The sequence below is a fragment of the Bidens hawaiensis genome, unplaced genomic scaffold (assembly GCF_021521415.1).
Source record: "Bidens hawaiensis isolate Kalapana, Puna unplaced genomic scaffold, B.hawaiensis_p1.1 tig00018229_1, whole genome shotgun sequence".
NCBI classification, from domain to species: domain Eukaryota; kingdom Viridiplantae; phylum Streptophyta; class Magnoliopsida; order Asterales; family Asteraceae; genus Bidens; species Bidens hawaiensis.
In genome coordinates this window covers 10,113-26,370 of record NW_027492759.1, presented here as the reverse complement: position 1 = coordinate 26,370, position 16,258 = coordinate 10,113, and the positions used below count along the sequence as shown (strand labels likewise).

The 16,258-nt window shown below is 32.9% G+C and overlaps 1 protein-coding gene across 1 annotated transcript; it reads right to left on the bottom strand.

Moving 5' to 3' along the window:
• Positions 1–12,196: 12,196 nt before the first annotated feature.
• LOC143555647 (transcription factor WER-like) lies at positions 12,197–13,526 on the bottom strand. The gene is made up of 3 exons (XM_077045169.1): positions 13,317–13,526; positions 13,089–13,218; positions 12,197–12,760 (listed from the first exon to the last, which is right to left on the bottom strand). Exons 1-3 carry the CDS (start codon positions 13,447–13,449, stop codon positions 12,265–12,267), a joined length of 759 nt encoding a protein of 252 aa, XP_076901284.1. The 5' UTR covers positions 13,450–13,526; the 3' UTR covers positions 12,197–12,264.
• Between the last annotated feature and the right edge of the window lie 2,732 nt (positions 13,527–16,258).

Genomic DNA, 16,258 nt, shown 5'->3' with positions numbered 1-16,258 from the left:
AATAGTTTCCCACACCTCTGCCATGCCACGCACATCTTACGATAAAGTTGACCATGACTTGTTATTAATTTATATACACTTCCTTGATAACCCTTGCCTATAGAGTTGAGTACGTAGTCGTAGCTTTTTAAAAGCATTCATCTATGGAGTAAAGCGAGATTGGATGCTTTGAGACGACCATCCAAAACCGACGCCTCACGTAAAGTTCTGCTTATTCATTAAAGATCATTGAACCTGTGTGTGTGGGTAAGGGAGGCCGAAAGTTAAGGAGATGGGTTAGGGTTTAGAGAGAGTTTGAGAGTTTGTATGTTACTTGGATGAAATAAAATGCCAAGGTTTATTCACAAGGGTTGTGGAGAAATGAGTTAAGTGACCCTTTATATAGGGTCCCTATTTCTCCAACAATTACATTTTGTTCTTACAAAATAAACGTACTGAGGTACGTAATACATCGACTCTAAGCAAATATAAAGACATACGCAATCCTAAAACTAATATAGAATATTGGCCCTACAGTCTCCCTTTAGGATTGTGTATGTCCAGAAACCTTCAACAAGTTCCTAGCTTCGTCTTTATTTCTTGAAATCTAGTAGCTGTCTTGATCCAAGAGCTTGAACGAGATTGGATCTTGACAGTTCTTTATTTTCCGATCTTAAAGACTTGAACTTTAATCTTATTTCCTGGGAAGGATCGACAGCAGCAAATTTTAGAAACATCAGATGCAGGAGGCTCGACATCTAATTTTCCTTTGTTGACTTTCTTGTGCCGACTTGTTTCTTTGCTTTGTCCTTCGATTGATCTTCAGACATAGTCAGTTCATTTTTGGGTTCAACTGCCAACTGTCATGTTCTCGTTTTCTTTTAAGTGCTTCAGCATCGGTAACTTCAGTCTATGAAGCCCAGGACACTTGATCTTGATCTACATGTCCATGTAGAGCTGCACAAAAACTTAGAGCGAATAAGATTCGTTCATAGACCCTCTTAAGGGTCAAAGAAGAATTTTCTTTTCCAAAACATGTCTTTGGTTTGAAGTATTTGCAGAATAACTCTGAAATTTTATTTTTCTTGACTTTTCATAAAATATCAATTTCAGTCTCTCATATTGTAAATGATCTGTTTAAGTCCCAGGTTTCCAACGAACTTTGTATGAACGACCTTGACAATAAAACACATGATTTTGAATAAAACAAAGATTTAACAAAATATGTACAAACACATAAAAAACTTAAAATCTTTTTGGAATTTTCATATATTATAATATTTCGAATATATATATACACATAATATTTTGAAGTTGAAATATAAAATAAAACAAGAAAAATGAAAAAGATAGGAGTAAAGATGAATTTAATATTATATAACAATAATATTTACATAATTTTCTAAGGACTTTAATATTTTTGCGAGAAAGATCACTACATGGAATCACATTGTCTATAATGTCCTAGATCACACTTCTATTTGGATATTATTATGCCAAGAACCCAAAGTCGATTGTAGATATATTGGTCCACTTTAAACTTAACAAGTATTTTGATTTCACCGTGATACGTTAAGGTATAATTAGGCACAATACTTGTGTGGTCCCCTGTTAATCCGCATGTTACAAACTCCATCATACTTCGAGCATACTTTGTGTTCATCAGTATCACCCCGAATTGACTATGACCCCCTAATGATTGATCAAAACGTTTTGAGCTTCATAGACTTTTTACAAACTTTTCTTTCAAACAATATGTAAAGGTTGAATCATGGACTTACTAGCCTTGTTGACTTATGCCTTCATATAAAGTGTTTAGGACTTACTTGTTTGCCCCACATTACGTGGTTCTAATATACCCCTTTTTGTTTGATAAAATTATCAAAAATTTTGTTGTTGATTTTTGTACACTTTTTGAGCATTTTGCAATTTTTCTGCTTTTTCAATAATTTTTGATATTTTTCAATATATGAAGCTAAAGCAAGAAATAATTTTCATTGTGACCAATCACTAACGGGCTCGTGTATGACTGACTATTAGGATTTTTGCCTTCATCAATATGACTTATTTGGAGTCAGCAACCGCTTCATAAGAGTGTAACCACTAGTATAGGCAGATATTTAAGTTTATATCACTATGATACTTACTCATTTGTCAAGCCTATCTACACATCAAGCCATGATCTTGTTGGCTTTTTATCTACTCTTTTCATGTGCTAGGTTCACCTAAGACAATCTTCTATCATTTTCCAAAGGTCGGATCAATTTCTCAAAATTTTCTGATATTTTAATGTTATCTGACTCCCTCTAAACAGGAGCATCTCTAAACAAGAGATTATACTTTTCAAACTTTTTCAGATTTTCTTAATTAAAATAAATAATATAAAATATTTTTGGAAAGTCAAGTGACTTATTTTTTGTTTTTCTTAAAGCAAAGATAAAATCTTTTTGGTGAGTTAAAGTTAACTCTTTTTCTCCCTCTAAAATTGAGACATATTTGAAAAATATTTGCAATTTTATATATAAAGATGGATAGGTTGTTTTAATCAACATAGAACAATGGCTTTAGTGAAAAGGTCAACAAAGTTGTTGTCAGATGGACTATCCTAAACATGCATTGTCATATCATATAACAAAGTTGAAGAGATTCAAACCGAAGCCCAGCAACTGATGTTCTATCCATCACTTGAGAAGCGCTCGACAAGTTGTGGTTGATCCATTTGAGCATGGTTGGCATTGTTGAAGCACAATGTATGAAACATTTCCCATTCCCTGAAGTTTGTCATCCTATGTCGCTTATGAAAGACTCGAATCCGCCATCGAATGGTTTAGAATCAAATAGCATGGTTTCGTCTCCCATCATATGTCAGGTGCAACCACTATCTAAGTACCGAATACTCTTGATAGTCCTCCTTGATTGACCCTACATGCACTTAGCGTTTAAATGGACACGAGTTCCCGAGACTTAGTTGTCTCGGGAAAGTCGACCATAAATCGACAAAACTTGATTTTATTTCTTGAAGACAATTTATTTCTTGGCGACTCGTCGCTTGAAGAGCAGTCCTTAGGAATCCAAGCACAAACTTGTTCCTTGATTTTGGCAATTTTGGACTTTTGTTTTCTAGATTTTAAAACTGTTTTTGGTAAATCCTTAGACTTTTCAGTCTTAGGATCCTTTTTGATTTTATCCTTTTTAGTTCTCCAAAAAGGTTTTCTTTTGTGTTTTACTTTATTGACTTTGGATCTCACATCCATTTCACTGGCTTCACTATCAGCTTGATCAGTCCTGGAATCTGGGCTACTAAAAGCACCTTTTGGGGACTGACTAAGCCGCATTTGAATATCAAGTTGTTGCTTGAACCAGTGCTTGCAATGTCTTGCAAGGAGAGAAGAATGACCACAAACAAAACAACATTTTCTCCTAGGAGCACTATAGAACTCATCAGAACTATAAAATGGTTGGTGTGGTGGGAAAGGTGATCCGTGGAAAGGAACATGATTATAAAACACATTTGATGATTGACCCCGATCATCAAAAACAGTAGTGTAATATGGATCAACAAAGTTTTGTTGATAATGACCATAGTAGTTGTTATCAAAACAGTTGTATGACTGAGGATTTTGTGATTGATTAGTTGTTTGAGAAAATGATCTTTTATTTGGTGGCACGTATTTACATGAAGTACTCGTTTGATTATCATTTTCAAACACTTTGCTTTTACACGAATTATCCTCAGTCTCACCACTTGATGATGAACAACTTGATATGCTCACATCAACAGGCCTTTCCACCGACCCACTTTCTTCTACACAAACTGCTACAGAAGATGAACTACTATTAGGATTAACTGAAGGAACAGCTGAATCAACAGTCTTGGGAGCTGTAGGAACAAATGTCTTAGAAATTGGCACATGACCAATACCATAGACCATTTCTTCCTCTGGTGATGAGTTAAAATCAAAGTGAGGAAGGCTAGTATAGTTATCATTAAAAGGCGGTGGTACATGATGGTTGGTTAATTTGTATATATTTAAGTTCGTTTATTTATTAGTTTTAACTGTTTATTGTGAGAACTTCGATACTTCATACGTGTTTATTGTATTTCAGGTCATAGACATTAAAGTACCTAATTTGGACCTGTACGAGCACGAGATGAAGACTCGGGATGATTTGTTATAGTGTATGATCAAAACTGGTGAATCTGGGTAAAAGTTGGTTTAGCATATCATTTGCTGAAAACAGAGTATCATATGCTGAGCATAAGAGGGAGCGCACATCAGGAAGTTTTAAAGTATGGTATGTTGAAATAGAGTATCATACTCTAAAGTTAGAGTACCATTTGCTGAGCCATAGTACCATTTGCTGAAGCTAGAGTATCATATGCTGGACCAAAGTAAAACTACGGGAGTCAGCTATTTTAAAACCCTATAAAAGGATAAAGTTAGGGTTTCAAAAAGGACTCCTGACTGGCAGTTTACAAAGCTACAAGAGGGCGATTCCACCATTCCGATTCATACCGAGATCACATACATGTTCCATATCATCATAATTGAAGATTACATGATGACGATGCTCGGCTAACTTCTCCGAATCATACCCGGGATGTAAAGTTTGTATTATTTTTAGTTTTCTCATGTAACTAAGAACGTTTATGTATAATTGTTTATGGTTAATCTATGATTATTGATGTTTAGTATTTCTGTGTGTTCAATCGGTTTAGGTTTACGTTGATTTGAACGATTAGTTACCAGTTGCTATAATAATTGATCATAGGACTGCTTGATTAGGTTGAATACGATAAAACATTTGATTGCCCTTAACTGAGTCACACTGGCAGGGACTGTTTGATAACTAGTGCCGTGTGTAAAGCGATTATTGATGTCTAAGGTTTTGTCTAGTTGATCAGTCTGTAGTTAACCGTTAATGATTAATCTGTTAGGTTGCATGAGATTACTGTAAGTTACTTACTTGAAGTCCCATGTGTGATTTGCTTTTATTGATTGATTGAAACTTGTTCACTTGTCCGTTGCTTAATTCTAAATTAAAACTAATTGCTTGTGTGATCAGCACTAAAATCCGCTAATTCATGATATTATAAATCTGTTACACGATTACATTGACCACATACTCCTGGTGGATACGATACCTTATTTACCCTATCTACTTAGGTTATTTAGGTTTTTGATTGACTCAAATGACGGTCATCAGTACAGCAGAACTATCATAGCCTATACCAGTCTTTAATCTTAACTCCATCTGTGACCCAATTAGCTTGTTCAGCTTTTCAGAGGCTAACTCAAAGTTTTCTATGGCAACTTTCTTTTGAGATAATTCAATTTCTAACTTAGAAATTTTAGTATTTAGTTCATCTATATGTTTTTCATGACGTTGAGCTAAATATGTAGCAATAGTGACCTTTTCCCTAAGTTTTGCCATATCATTACCATGAGTGTTAATCCTAGTGGTATAAATCTTTGCAACTTTCTTAAGATCATCGTTCTGAACTTTAATGCTACGAATTTGTTCAAGAATTTTAGCATTGTGGTTTCTATAGTGCAGGACCTTATCAATACAATCTTGTGTGCAAAGTTTGTGTACCTCGGGAATGCGAGATGCAGGTGTAGGAATCCCATCAGTGTAGCTTGACGAGGTGTTTGCTTGACTACTTCCACATGTAGCACCCTCGGGGATGATATGACTTGCTTGACTGCTCACACCCGCATCACTTGTCTCATCTTTATTTTCTTTGCACCAAAGCTTGATGGTAGAAGTCAACTCTGAGAGTGTTAAGGTATCCAGGTTTGTCGTTCTCTTGATGGTAATCACACTACTATTCCATGCGTAAGGCAGTGAATCCAACAACTTCATGTTGATCTCAGACAACTCAGGGATGATACCGACACTTCTAAATTTAGTAACGAGTGACTCAAATCTGTTGATGAGACAGACAATCAATTCTACTTGAGTATGTTTAAACATGTTGAATTCTTCTTTTAAAATGTCCTTTTGACCTTCCCTCATATTCAGACTTCCTCCAAGCTCAGAATTGTAAGACATTTTTTTTATTTGACTTTGACTTGCGATTATGAGTTGACTTTGACTCTTTTGAAATAAATCAAAACGCTTTCTTGGACCAGCCCGGAAAAATAATCTTGTCAACTTTGAGACCCAAAGTAAGTAATGTTTTCCCGAAATAACCCGCAAGTTAGGTTCGTGTCAAACCTTTTAAGAATCGCTTGAAGTTAGTTAACCCGTGTTAACTCTAAATTAATCAAACTATCTTTGTAAAATATGACTCGTTAGTCAAATTTTCCAAGCAACTTGTATCTCAAATTTAGCGACCCAAGCTAAACTTTTGTATCAACCCATGCATACTAAACAAATTTCAACCCGATCATAACTCTTGGCAGTCCAAAAGGTAAGTTCATTAGTCTAACAAATATTTAGGCCCAACAAAATTAATTGGTGGAACCCAAATAACCAACTAATATTAACGTTCTAGCCCAAGTAATTTATGTTGATTTGTTGAGTTGGCCCACAATTAAAAGGAGAGATGTCCAAATCCAATAGAAGTCTATAACGTAAATCTCAACCCTAATGGTGGAAAACACACCAACCATTCAAATCCTTTCACGTACAAACAAAAAACTCTTATGCTCTTCTTTTTCTCAGATCTGAACTACCACACTTGAAACACCAAATCTGAAATACCCAATCTGGTTAACCACTGTTCCCGGCCAAGATGGACAGACGGTGGTTACGAGAGGGACGGACGTGATAGGTCAGCGGCCAAGGGTGTAATTCGATTACAATCGAGTACAGATTGTAATCGAATGATGATGATGTAAGCGACCAGGGGTGTAATCAATTGGAATGTAAACGAGTGATTGTATGCGAGTCAGTTGATGTGAGCGACTGAATATGTATGCTACCAAAGATTGTAGGCGATTTGGAAGGTGTAAGCGAGTCTTGATGTGAGCGACTTGTCAGTTGTAAGCGAGTGACAATGTAATCGACTGGTGATTGTAATCGATTACAATTGTAATCGACTTACAATTGTAATCGATTGCGCAGTAAGCGATGAAGATTGTAATCGAGTTGGATGTATGCGAGTGTTGAAAATTGCAATCGAAAAGATAATGTATGCGAGTGTTGAAAATTGTAATCGAAAAGAGAATGTATGCGAGTGTATGAGGGCTGAAATGTAAGCGAGGGCTGGAATGTAAACGAGTTAGGATGTGAGCGAGTGTGATTGTAAGCGGGTTTGGTTGTTGAGATGTATGCGAGTTGGAGGAGGAGGTGTAAGCGAGTTTGGGAGAAGGCTGGAATGTATGTGAGTTTGGGAGAGGCTGAGATTGTAAGCGAGTTAGAAAGAGTTGATGTGTGCGAGTCTGATGAAAGCAAGTTGTGAGATGATTGAGGGCTGATGTATTAGAACAACTTGATTGTAATCGATTTGAGGAATTGTAAGCGACTGGAATAGATGAGTTTGGTTTTTTTTTATGTATTCAAACCACAATCAAAGTATTCAAATCACCAACTCCAACCTTGTATTTGGAATCTCTTTAAACCAAAAAAAGAATGTGACCAACCAACTTTCCAACACCTTTTACAATACACACCAAATGCATGAAATTCACAACTTTTTAAGTCTATTTGCACCAACCACAAACACAAACCACAATGGATTCAAACACCAAACTATCAACCTTAAACCTTCTTCTTGAACAAGAATAACTAAAATATCTTAAGAACTTCAAGAACACAAGAAAAACCGAAACCACTTATTTTCTTTGAAAAATCCGTCTTTCACACACAAGACCAAAATCCAAGGTTGTGACCCAAGATCTACAACTAGTCGAGCCCGAAAGCTCTGATACCAATTGTAGGTCCCGAAACCGGATCAAACAACAAAACAAACTAAGATACTAGTTGTTCTTGGATCAACCTCACAACTAGTTGGCGGAAACAACTAGTTGGATCGAGATCTCGGATCTTGTGTGTGTGGGTACGGGAGGCCGAAAGTTAAGGAGATGGGTTAGGGTTTAGAGAGAGTTTGAGAGTTTGTATGTTACTTGGATGAAATAAAATGCAAAGGTTTATTCACAAAGGGTTGTGGAGAAATGGGTTAAGTGACACTTTATATAGGGTCCCCATTTCTCCAACAATTACATTTTGTCCTTACAAAATAAACGTACTGAGATACGTAATACACCGACTCTAAGAAAATATAAAGACATACGCAATCCTAAAATTAATATAGAATATTGGCCCTACAAAATACCTTCCGAAATTCATGTTCCCTCCAATGGGGAGCTCGGCCCGAGAACGAGAAGTGGAATGTGCCAATTTGACATTATGGAACACTTGCCACACTAGAGAGAAGAAAGTATTACACCACCATACGATATAGTCTTACTTTGTTGTATTAGTTAAGTAAAAGCATCTCATGATCCTAATAAGGTTTTGAGTATCTATTCTCTCACAAAAATTGCATTATCCACGTATAGCAAATGGGGTTTGGAGATGCCATGTTGAATACCCAAGTCACATGCGTTTTGTGAATAGCATGGAGAGATTTCATCGCAATAATAAAAAAGAAAGGAGAGAAGAGTTATGCTATCCTAACTCCTCTCGAGGCATGTAAATCCTTAATCGAGAGCCACTAACGATCACGGATGTAGTTCTCATGGAAAAGTTGTCTTTCTGTTCTTCATGTAAGTAATAAAAAACATGAATAATAATAAACCTATGAACATGTTACAACATGGTGGGTAGTAACCGATGTAGTCGACATGTTTGTCAACTTGATCGACTTCCCCTTCAGATTGTATAGTTAATGATGTTGTTAGGGTTCTTGAGAGAAACCTGATTTGAGAGAGAAAAGACGCATAAAATATTATGTATGTTTTTTATTGGATTATGATGTTTATTTATATCTCTTTATATACACCCAAGACGAAACCCTTTATTAGTCAATCAAAGGCAATATGACACATCAACAATTACCGAACTTATATGATAAGGTATAATTAATATTTTGATCTAATATTATATAAATGATTATAATAGCCTCATATAAATATAAATATATATATATATATATAAGTTTAGGATTATGCGAGAATCATTTTGAAATTGAGAAATTTGAGAAAAAGTTTAGACCATAAAAAAATCTTTTTTAAAAAATAAAAAAAATCATAAAAAAACACGATAAATAAAAAAGTAAAAAACAAAAAAATTTATTTTTTATCCCGGTTTCATAAAAAATTACAATAAAGTATCGGTTTAGCAAAATTATACATATATGTATAATACGTATTTTTAAAATTTTATACAGGTTATTCTTTATACACATATGTACAATTAAGAAAAATTATAATGTACATATCTGTACATTATGTAACTCGAGATTCAATAAAAACATACATATGTGTACAATTAGATTTTTTTAATGAAACCGGGTTGAAAAATAAAAAAATTTTGGTTTTTTAATTTTTACATTTTTTATTTTATAATTTTCTAAGAGGTTTTCATGTGGCTAAAATAGTTTTTTCAAGAAGGAATTAAAAAAAGTGAGAAGTTGATGAACTGTTCAATTGTAATAAAATATTAAAAAAATTCATTTTTCATGTAAAAACACATTTTTATATAATCTTTTTTGAGTTTTGTTTACATATAAACACATGTGGTAGCCGTTTAAAAATAATAATTTTATTTTAAGTTAAAAAATGGTAAAAAAAAATTCTACAAAATTATTTTTTATTGGAATGTCTTTTATATGCATTTATAAACAAAGTTCAAAAGTTTATGCTATAACTAATTTTTTACACGTGAAGTCGAGGTTTATATTAGTTTTTTACATGTAAAGTGAAGAGTTCCCAGTTTTCAACTTTTTTTAGTTCATTTTTGAATCTGTCCACACACACACACACACACACACACATATATATATATTCTTACATTCTCTGACTTGGCCGAGTAGTAGTTTATGAGTATTAGATAAGTCTGATAAGGAGTTAACATTCATTTTAACTTTAAACTCAAATTTGAGCAGAGTAATACAATCATTGAATTGGACATCAACTCAAAACCCCCATTAATCATACTGCATTCCTTATTTAAAACCTAAGTAGTTATAATAAAAAATTTCAAGTAAGCCTATAGGAACATTTGATTTGTATAATAATTTGTTATTATGCAAGCTGTACATATTAAGAGACATACAAAACAGAACCGCTGAGTAAAATTAATAATTAATCATTCATAGTACGATATGCAGTTGTACATTGTAATCAATAAACCCGTCATGATTATAAGCGCTTTCATAATACTTACGGATGATAGACCTTTAGTTATAGAATCCTCCTTAAGCATATCATGGATGCAATTGATACGAAAATTTAGTTTCCTCGATTCTTTCATAAACGAGTAATTAATTTCATATCGTAACTTTAATGCAGCACGTCTTGAATTGTTACCGTTTGAAAAAACATGGTAGTTGAGTTTATCACCATAAGTCTTCAATATATAATTTATATAGAGTTAATGAACTTATGAGTCCACTAATAGATTTTCAACATCTATTGATAACTGCGTTATGATTAATCAACATATTATGTCATTATAACTTAGGTTGTTATCAGTTAATTATGACTCTTCCGTGAGGTATATTTATCTGTTGACATAAAAATATATCACGGAAATTACATTTTCTTATTTTTGAATATGACAAAGTTTAGAGTAATCAACCTGTTTTAATTCTCACTTCTTATAAATTATAGTCTTTCATTTCCTTTAAAGATATTTTAATACTCTTTTACATACTTTACATTAATATAGACATATCTATGGTGTTGCAATTTGAGTAATATACGAACGAGTATGAGCTTGAACCTACATAAGGCTTTTACTTAATGAAGCATAAGGAAATAATCTCATTGATCCTATTATCCTCTAAAGGAGAACAATATTGTTTGTTACATGCGTAAGAACCCATTTAAGATAAAACTTATGGAACAAAACTAACGTCCCTTTGGATCTATCTAAGAATGTTATGATATCTATCACGTAAGGGATATCTCTTAAATTTATCATATCAAAGTATGTATGAACAATGCTTTAACTTTTGTAACATATACTAGTCAAAAGAATGTCATCTATATAAGAGCAAGTTTGTTTTAGTTGCTCCCACTAATTTTGAGGTAGGTACGTTAATCCACTTGGTGCTTGATGAAAATAATTGTATTAAGATTTCATCACATTATGATGTTTGCATTAACCCATGCATGGATTTTATTGACTTGTAGACTAAGTGTTCTTTGACCTTCAGGTTGTCTTAAGAACATGTAAATATGTAAGTCAGTTGTTGGGAAAAGTTGTTTTAATGTAACTCGTAATTGTTATAAGTTACTTGAACAGTGATGATCCTTAAAAAATCTTTTTATAATGTAGGTAAGAAGATTTTTTGATGATTTATCCTCTCTTGAATATAACCTTCAATAACTAGTCGTGCTTCTTAGTGTCTCAATGTTTGTGTTAGAATTTAGTTTAGTTATGAACACCCTTAGGTGTTCAACAAAATCTCAAACATTATTCTGACTTATGGAGTTTTCGGTGAAAAATGTTGAGTTTTCCGGCAAAAGCGTTTTTCCGGCGACCTAAGAATAACGGAGTTAAGCTTTCGTTAGTCGCGGATCGTTAAAAACAAATATGTTAAAGGATGAGACCATCATCAACTAACTTGTTAGTTGAGAGTGTTATTTGTCAATAATCAATAATTGAGATTATTTAAATCTAACGTTTTTAAAAATATATGGTTAAATGCAGCCTTTAAAATTAAATTATGGGGGGTCAGCGGCTGCTAATGATGTTGGATAATCCATTGTTTACATCCACATGCGCAACTTCTGTTGGTAATACGTCGAAATATGCATTACCTACACCATGTTTTCCAAAAAAGCATCTGCTTTCACATACGGGTTTCTAACGAAACAGTACGTCAGTGAAAATAATTCTTTGCAGTGAGTAAAATCTTGAGAATAGGCCGGTAACCCAACAGCATACACAATGTAAATCGATGCACATAAGCTCCAACAGCTTTAAACACTTTCAGTACAACCTTGGGTGATATCTATTTTCCACCGGTAGTAGGTTTACAAATTATTTAAGGAAAAACTTTGTACATGACAGATCTGGCCGCTACATCTACAGACATCAACATTTCACCTACTGAACTACTAACTTATTAGGCAATTAATTATGAAATCAATTAATGGAATGAACTTAAATTAATTGTTTGATGGTATCAAAATCATTGTGATCAAAGTTGTATGAGCTTGTTGCCTCATTGTATGCATAAGGAATTACAGGCTCAAAATATATATCCTCGTGTAGACTGGTTCCTTGTTCCATGTTTTCCAACCCACCAAGTTGTTCCCAAAAAGATTCAAGATCTTTAACGGTTCCAGGTGAACGAAGATCATAATAATCATCTTTAAATTCAACTTCTTGATCTTTAAAAGTAGTACTGCTGCTAGAACAAGAGCTCTCATCTTCACAAGTCTGCACCAAGAGGGATCCAAAAGGATTGTTTGCATGGCTATCTTGTATTTTCTCAAATACATTGGTTTCACATATTGTTGATACAGCCATATGTTCAAGTTTTTCCGGTGTTTCGGACTCGGAATTAAAATGTGCGCGTTTCTTCAGATGGCTATGCCAGTAATTCTTTATTTCGTTATCGCTTCTTCCCGGAAGTTTTGTAGCAATTGTTGACCATCTGTGAACATATTACATAATAAGAAACAATATAATAATACATAGTGCTTGGATCAAATGCAAATGACTTTTATTGTGAGAAGCTTATAAATAACTAGAGTAATTATGTTTACACTAGTGTAACTCTTATTATTCACGAACTTTTGAACTAGAGTAAATATTATACACTATTTTATTTTTTATGACGTAATTACTCTAGTTATTTGTATATTTAATAAGTTAATTTTATCTATATCATATCTCACCCCTTGATACATATGTAAAGAATCTTGAGTGTACATTTTCTCAAGATAAAGAAACTAAACTGAAACACAATAACCCATGCATACCTATTGCCCAGAAGTGAATGATAATAGAGTATGGTTTCTTCTTCTTCCTCCGAAAAGTTGCCTCTTTTTACGTTAGGTTTTAGATAATTCATCCATCGTAGCCTACAACTCTTTCCGCTTCTGTTTAAACCTTTAAACAAAAGAGAAAACATTCAATAAATTTTGACTGCTTGTTTACTTTCAACGTAAAACGCAACCATTATACGGGTTCATGATTTATATAATTACCAGCAAATTTGGGCATTTGAGACCAGTTCCAGATCCCATATCTGTTGATATAAGATCTCAACATCTCATCTTCTTCATGGCTCCATGAACCCTTCTTCAGTTCCACCTTCATCTCACCAGTTGGAGACCTCATGATCACTTTAAAGTATATATATTTATTCACGCAATTAATACTTTGAACTCGATAGAATCTGTAACATGCACTGATGGAGTGATGGATATGATACTAAGGCGGCTATATATATTAGTGAAGACTTAAGACTAAAAGCAACATCTTCACGTGCACGAAGGTTCCACAAATATTATTATATTGAATTTATGTATATTAAAACCAGTTATCCTACTTATAGATTTCCCAAGAAAGAAAGTACCGTATCTATGATGTGTGCAAAGTATTATACTTTTCTGTTTTTAATTGATTTAAAATGTCATGGATATTTGTCAAAAAGAATTTTGTTTTTTGGATTGTTAGGAATCGTTAGTCAAGGTAAACATTATCCTACTAAAATAAGATCAGCTTGCAGATATTTTATTTAACAAAAACTTTATGGTGGCCTAAAGATTAGAAAAAGTACTGATATATAAATAGCTAGAAAACAACTCTTATTGTCTTCCCAATTCTATAAACTTCGCAAACATCTTTACATTTTCACTCATCAAATACCTTTTACATTTATTTTCTATAATTTCTTTATAAAAACCGGAAAATTAGAAATAACGATCCACCTTTTATGTATTACCCGATAATAATCTCATCTTTAAAAATCACTTCCAATAGTTCAACCTTTAAACTATTTTTAACTCAATGAACCTCCGCTAAAAAATATTTAACGTCATTAGTTTTTTTTTTTGAGTTTCAATATGATGTTTCAGGGATTTTGATTGGAAAAAAATACGAGTAGACTGATGTAAACTTACATGGAAACGATAATCTAAACGATGAAACAGTGTTTCAATTCAGGTGTTTGAATTTTCTATTAACAAAAAGCAAGCTATTTGAATCAAGTTTTACATTAATTGACTCTTATCTTTCTTACAATCAAAAGCCCTAAAACATCGGATCGAAGCTCAGGAAAAAAAAAAACATAACGACATTAAGTATTTTTTTAACGAAGGTCCATTGGGACAAAAATAGTTGAAAGGTTGGATCATTGGTAATCAATTTAAATGTGATATTATTAGCGATTAATACACCAAATGTAAGATTATTTATTTCTAGTTTGCCTACTAAACCAAGTTATATATAGAACTTCAAAATTAGCTTATAAAACACTTGTTAGTAGAATAATTACATATAAAATTACTACATTCTTATTTTACCTAATTACTACCCTTTCAATTGATTTGAATTTATATATAATATGATGTACAAGTTATTATTACATGTAAAAAAAACAAGGTCCCAATTCACTAAAAACTGAAACAAAAATAAATATAATTCATGAAGCCCGGGCAGGAATCCCAACTGACCCTTCTAAGAGCAACTTGAATGAGCTGTTTAGTTCTAGGGAGACATTATTCAGAATTTTAAACTTGATAAATGCACATTAGTTATGATGTTTAGTTTGGAGCATATTCATTAAAGTGGATTAAAGTAAACATGATAAGTGAGCATAGCCAACTCTCCAACATTTTTTTTTTTTTGGAACAACCCTCTTTAATTATATTTCCTTTTGAATTAAAAAGATATATTTTTTTGTTTATTTTACTTCAAACGGTAAAATTTTATAAAAAAATTATTATTTGTTTTAAATTAGTTTATATAACGTTTTTAGTTTGTGTATGTATGTGGTTGTTTTATTTATTGTTTATGTAATTTTAAAATTTTATTTATAAGACTTTTATTATTTTCATTTTAAATTTATTTACTAGAACTTATTTTATTTTTATATAATATGAAATAAAGAATAAGATACTTATAAAAATTATAAAAGTATTTATGTTTATGAAAGTATTTTAGTTTATATAAAAAAAAATTAGAAGTAGATAATTACGTGGAATATAGGGGTGTCTAAAAATGGATGTATATTGGAGAAGAAATGAGAGCTTTTAGTGTTTGAAAGTGAATGAGTATAAATCTGATTTGCAAGCTGACGTGACGAGTTTAATTTCTTTTTACTCGTTCACCATTGTGGATGCTTTAAAGAGAACGTCCACATCGACAACATGCACCCTCCATGGAGGTGCGTTGCATATGGTGTAAACATGTCTTTTTCTTTTCTCCTACTTTTTTTTCTTGTTCAATTAACCAACCATTTATACTCGTCATTTCATTTTTTCGTTTCTCCGTCTCACGTTTTCTTACTCTCTGTCACTCCCGCGCCGTCGACTGCCTACATTCTTAAATTCCAAATTCACTTGGTAGGAGTGTCTATTTTAGCTAATCACTCCGTCACATCCTTTAACCTTTGTTCATTAAACTATTAAACTAGATTTTTTTTTTTTTTGAATGTTTAAGCTTGCCTCTTACTATTTACAATAAACCGCCATTGCCAGGGATCGAACCCTGGACCTTTCACCCAAAGGCCTAAGCCTTTACCATCCCACCAAAGTGGAGATGGCTATTAAAATCTAAGCCTTTACCATCCCACCAAAGTGGAGATGGCTATTAAACTAGATGATCACATCATTTGTGATTTTTTTTAAAATCTAAAAACCATGTCATTTCTCTTTTTAGGTTGACGTGACATTTTGATAATTGGTTGAACCACCATTGTGTTTTCGATTTTGATGCCAAAATCTAACACTACTAGAAAAATATATGTTTTTCTACAACTGAAGTCGTAGGAATTTTGTTGGAAAATCCATTTTCAAACAGTTTTCCAATAAAATGTTACGTTGAAAAAACATATGCTTAAAAATCGTTTTCAAATGTTTTCCAACAACTTTTCAAACAAAATTGCTACAAAAACATGTGGTTGTAAACTTCGTACAAAAACTGT

Excerpts from the sequence above, each read along its gene's own strand:
- LOC143555647 (XM_077045169.1), bottom strand. The coding sequence starts at position 13,449 with ATGAGGTCTCCAACTGGTGAGATGAAGGTGGAACTGAAGAAGGGTTCA. Across the intron at positions 13,219-13,316 it reads TCAAATGCCCAAATTTGCTG|GTTTAAACAGAAGCGGAAAG; the intron begins GTAATTATATAA and ends TTTTGTTTAAAG. Across the intron at positions 12,761-13,088 it reads CATTCACTTCTGGGCAATAG|ATGGTCAACAATTGCTACAA; the intron begins GTATGCATGGGT and ends ATATGTTCACAG.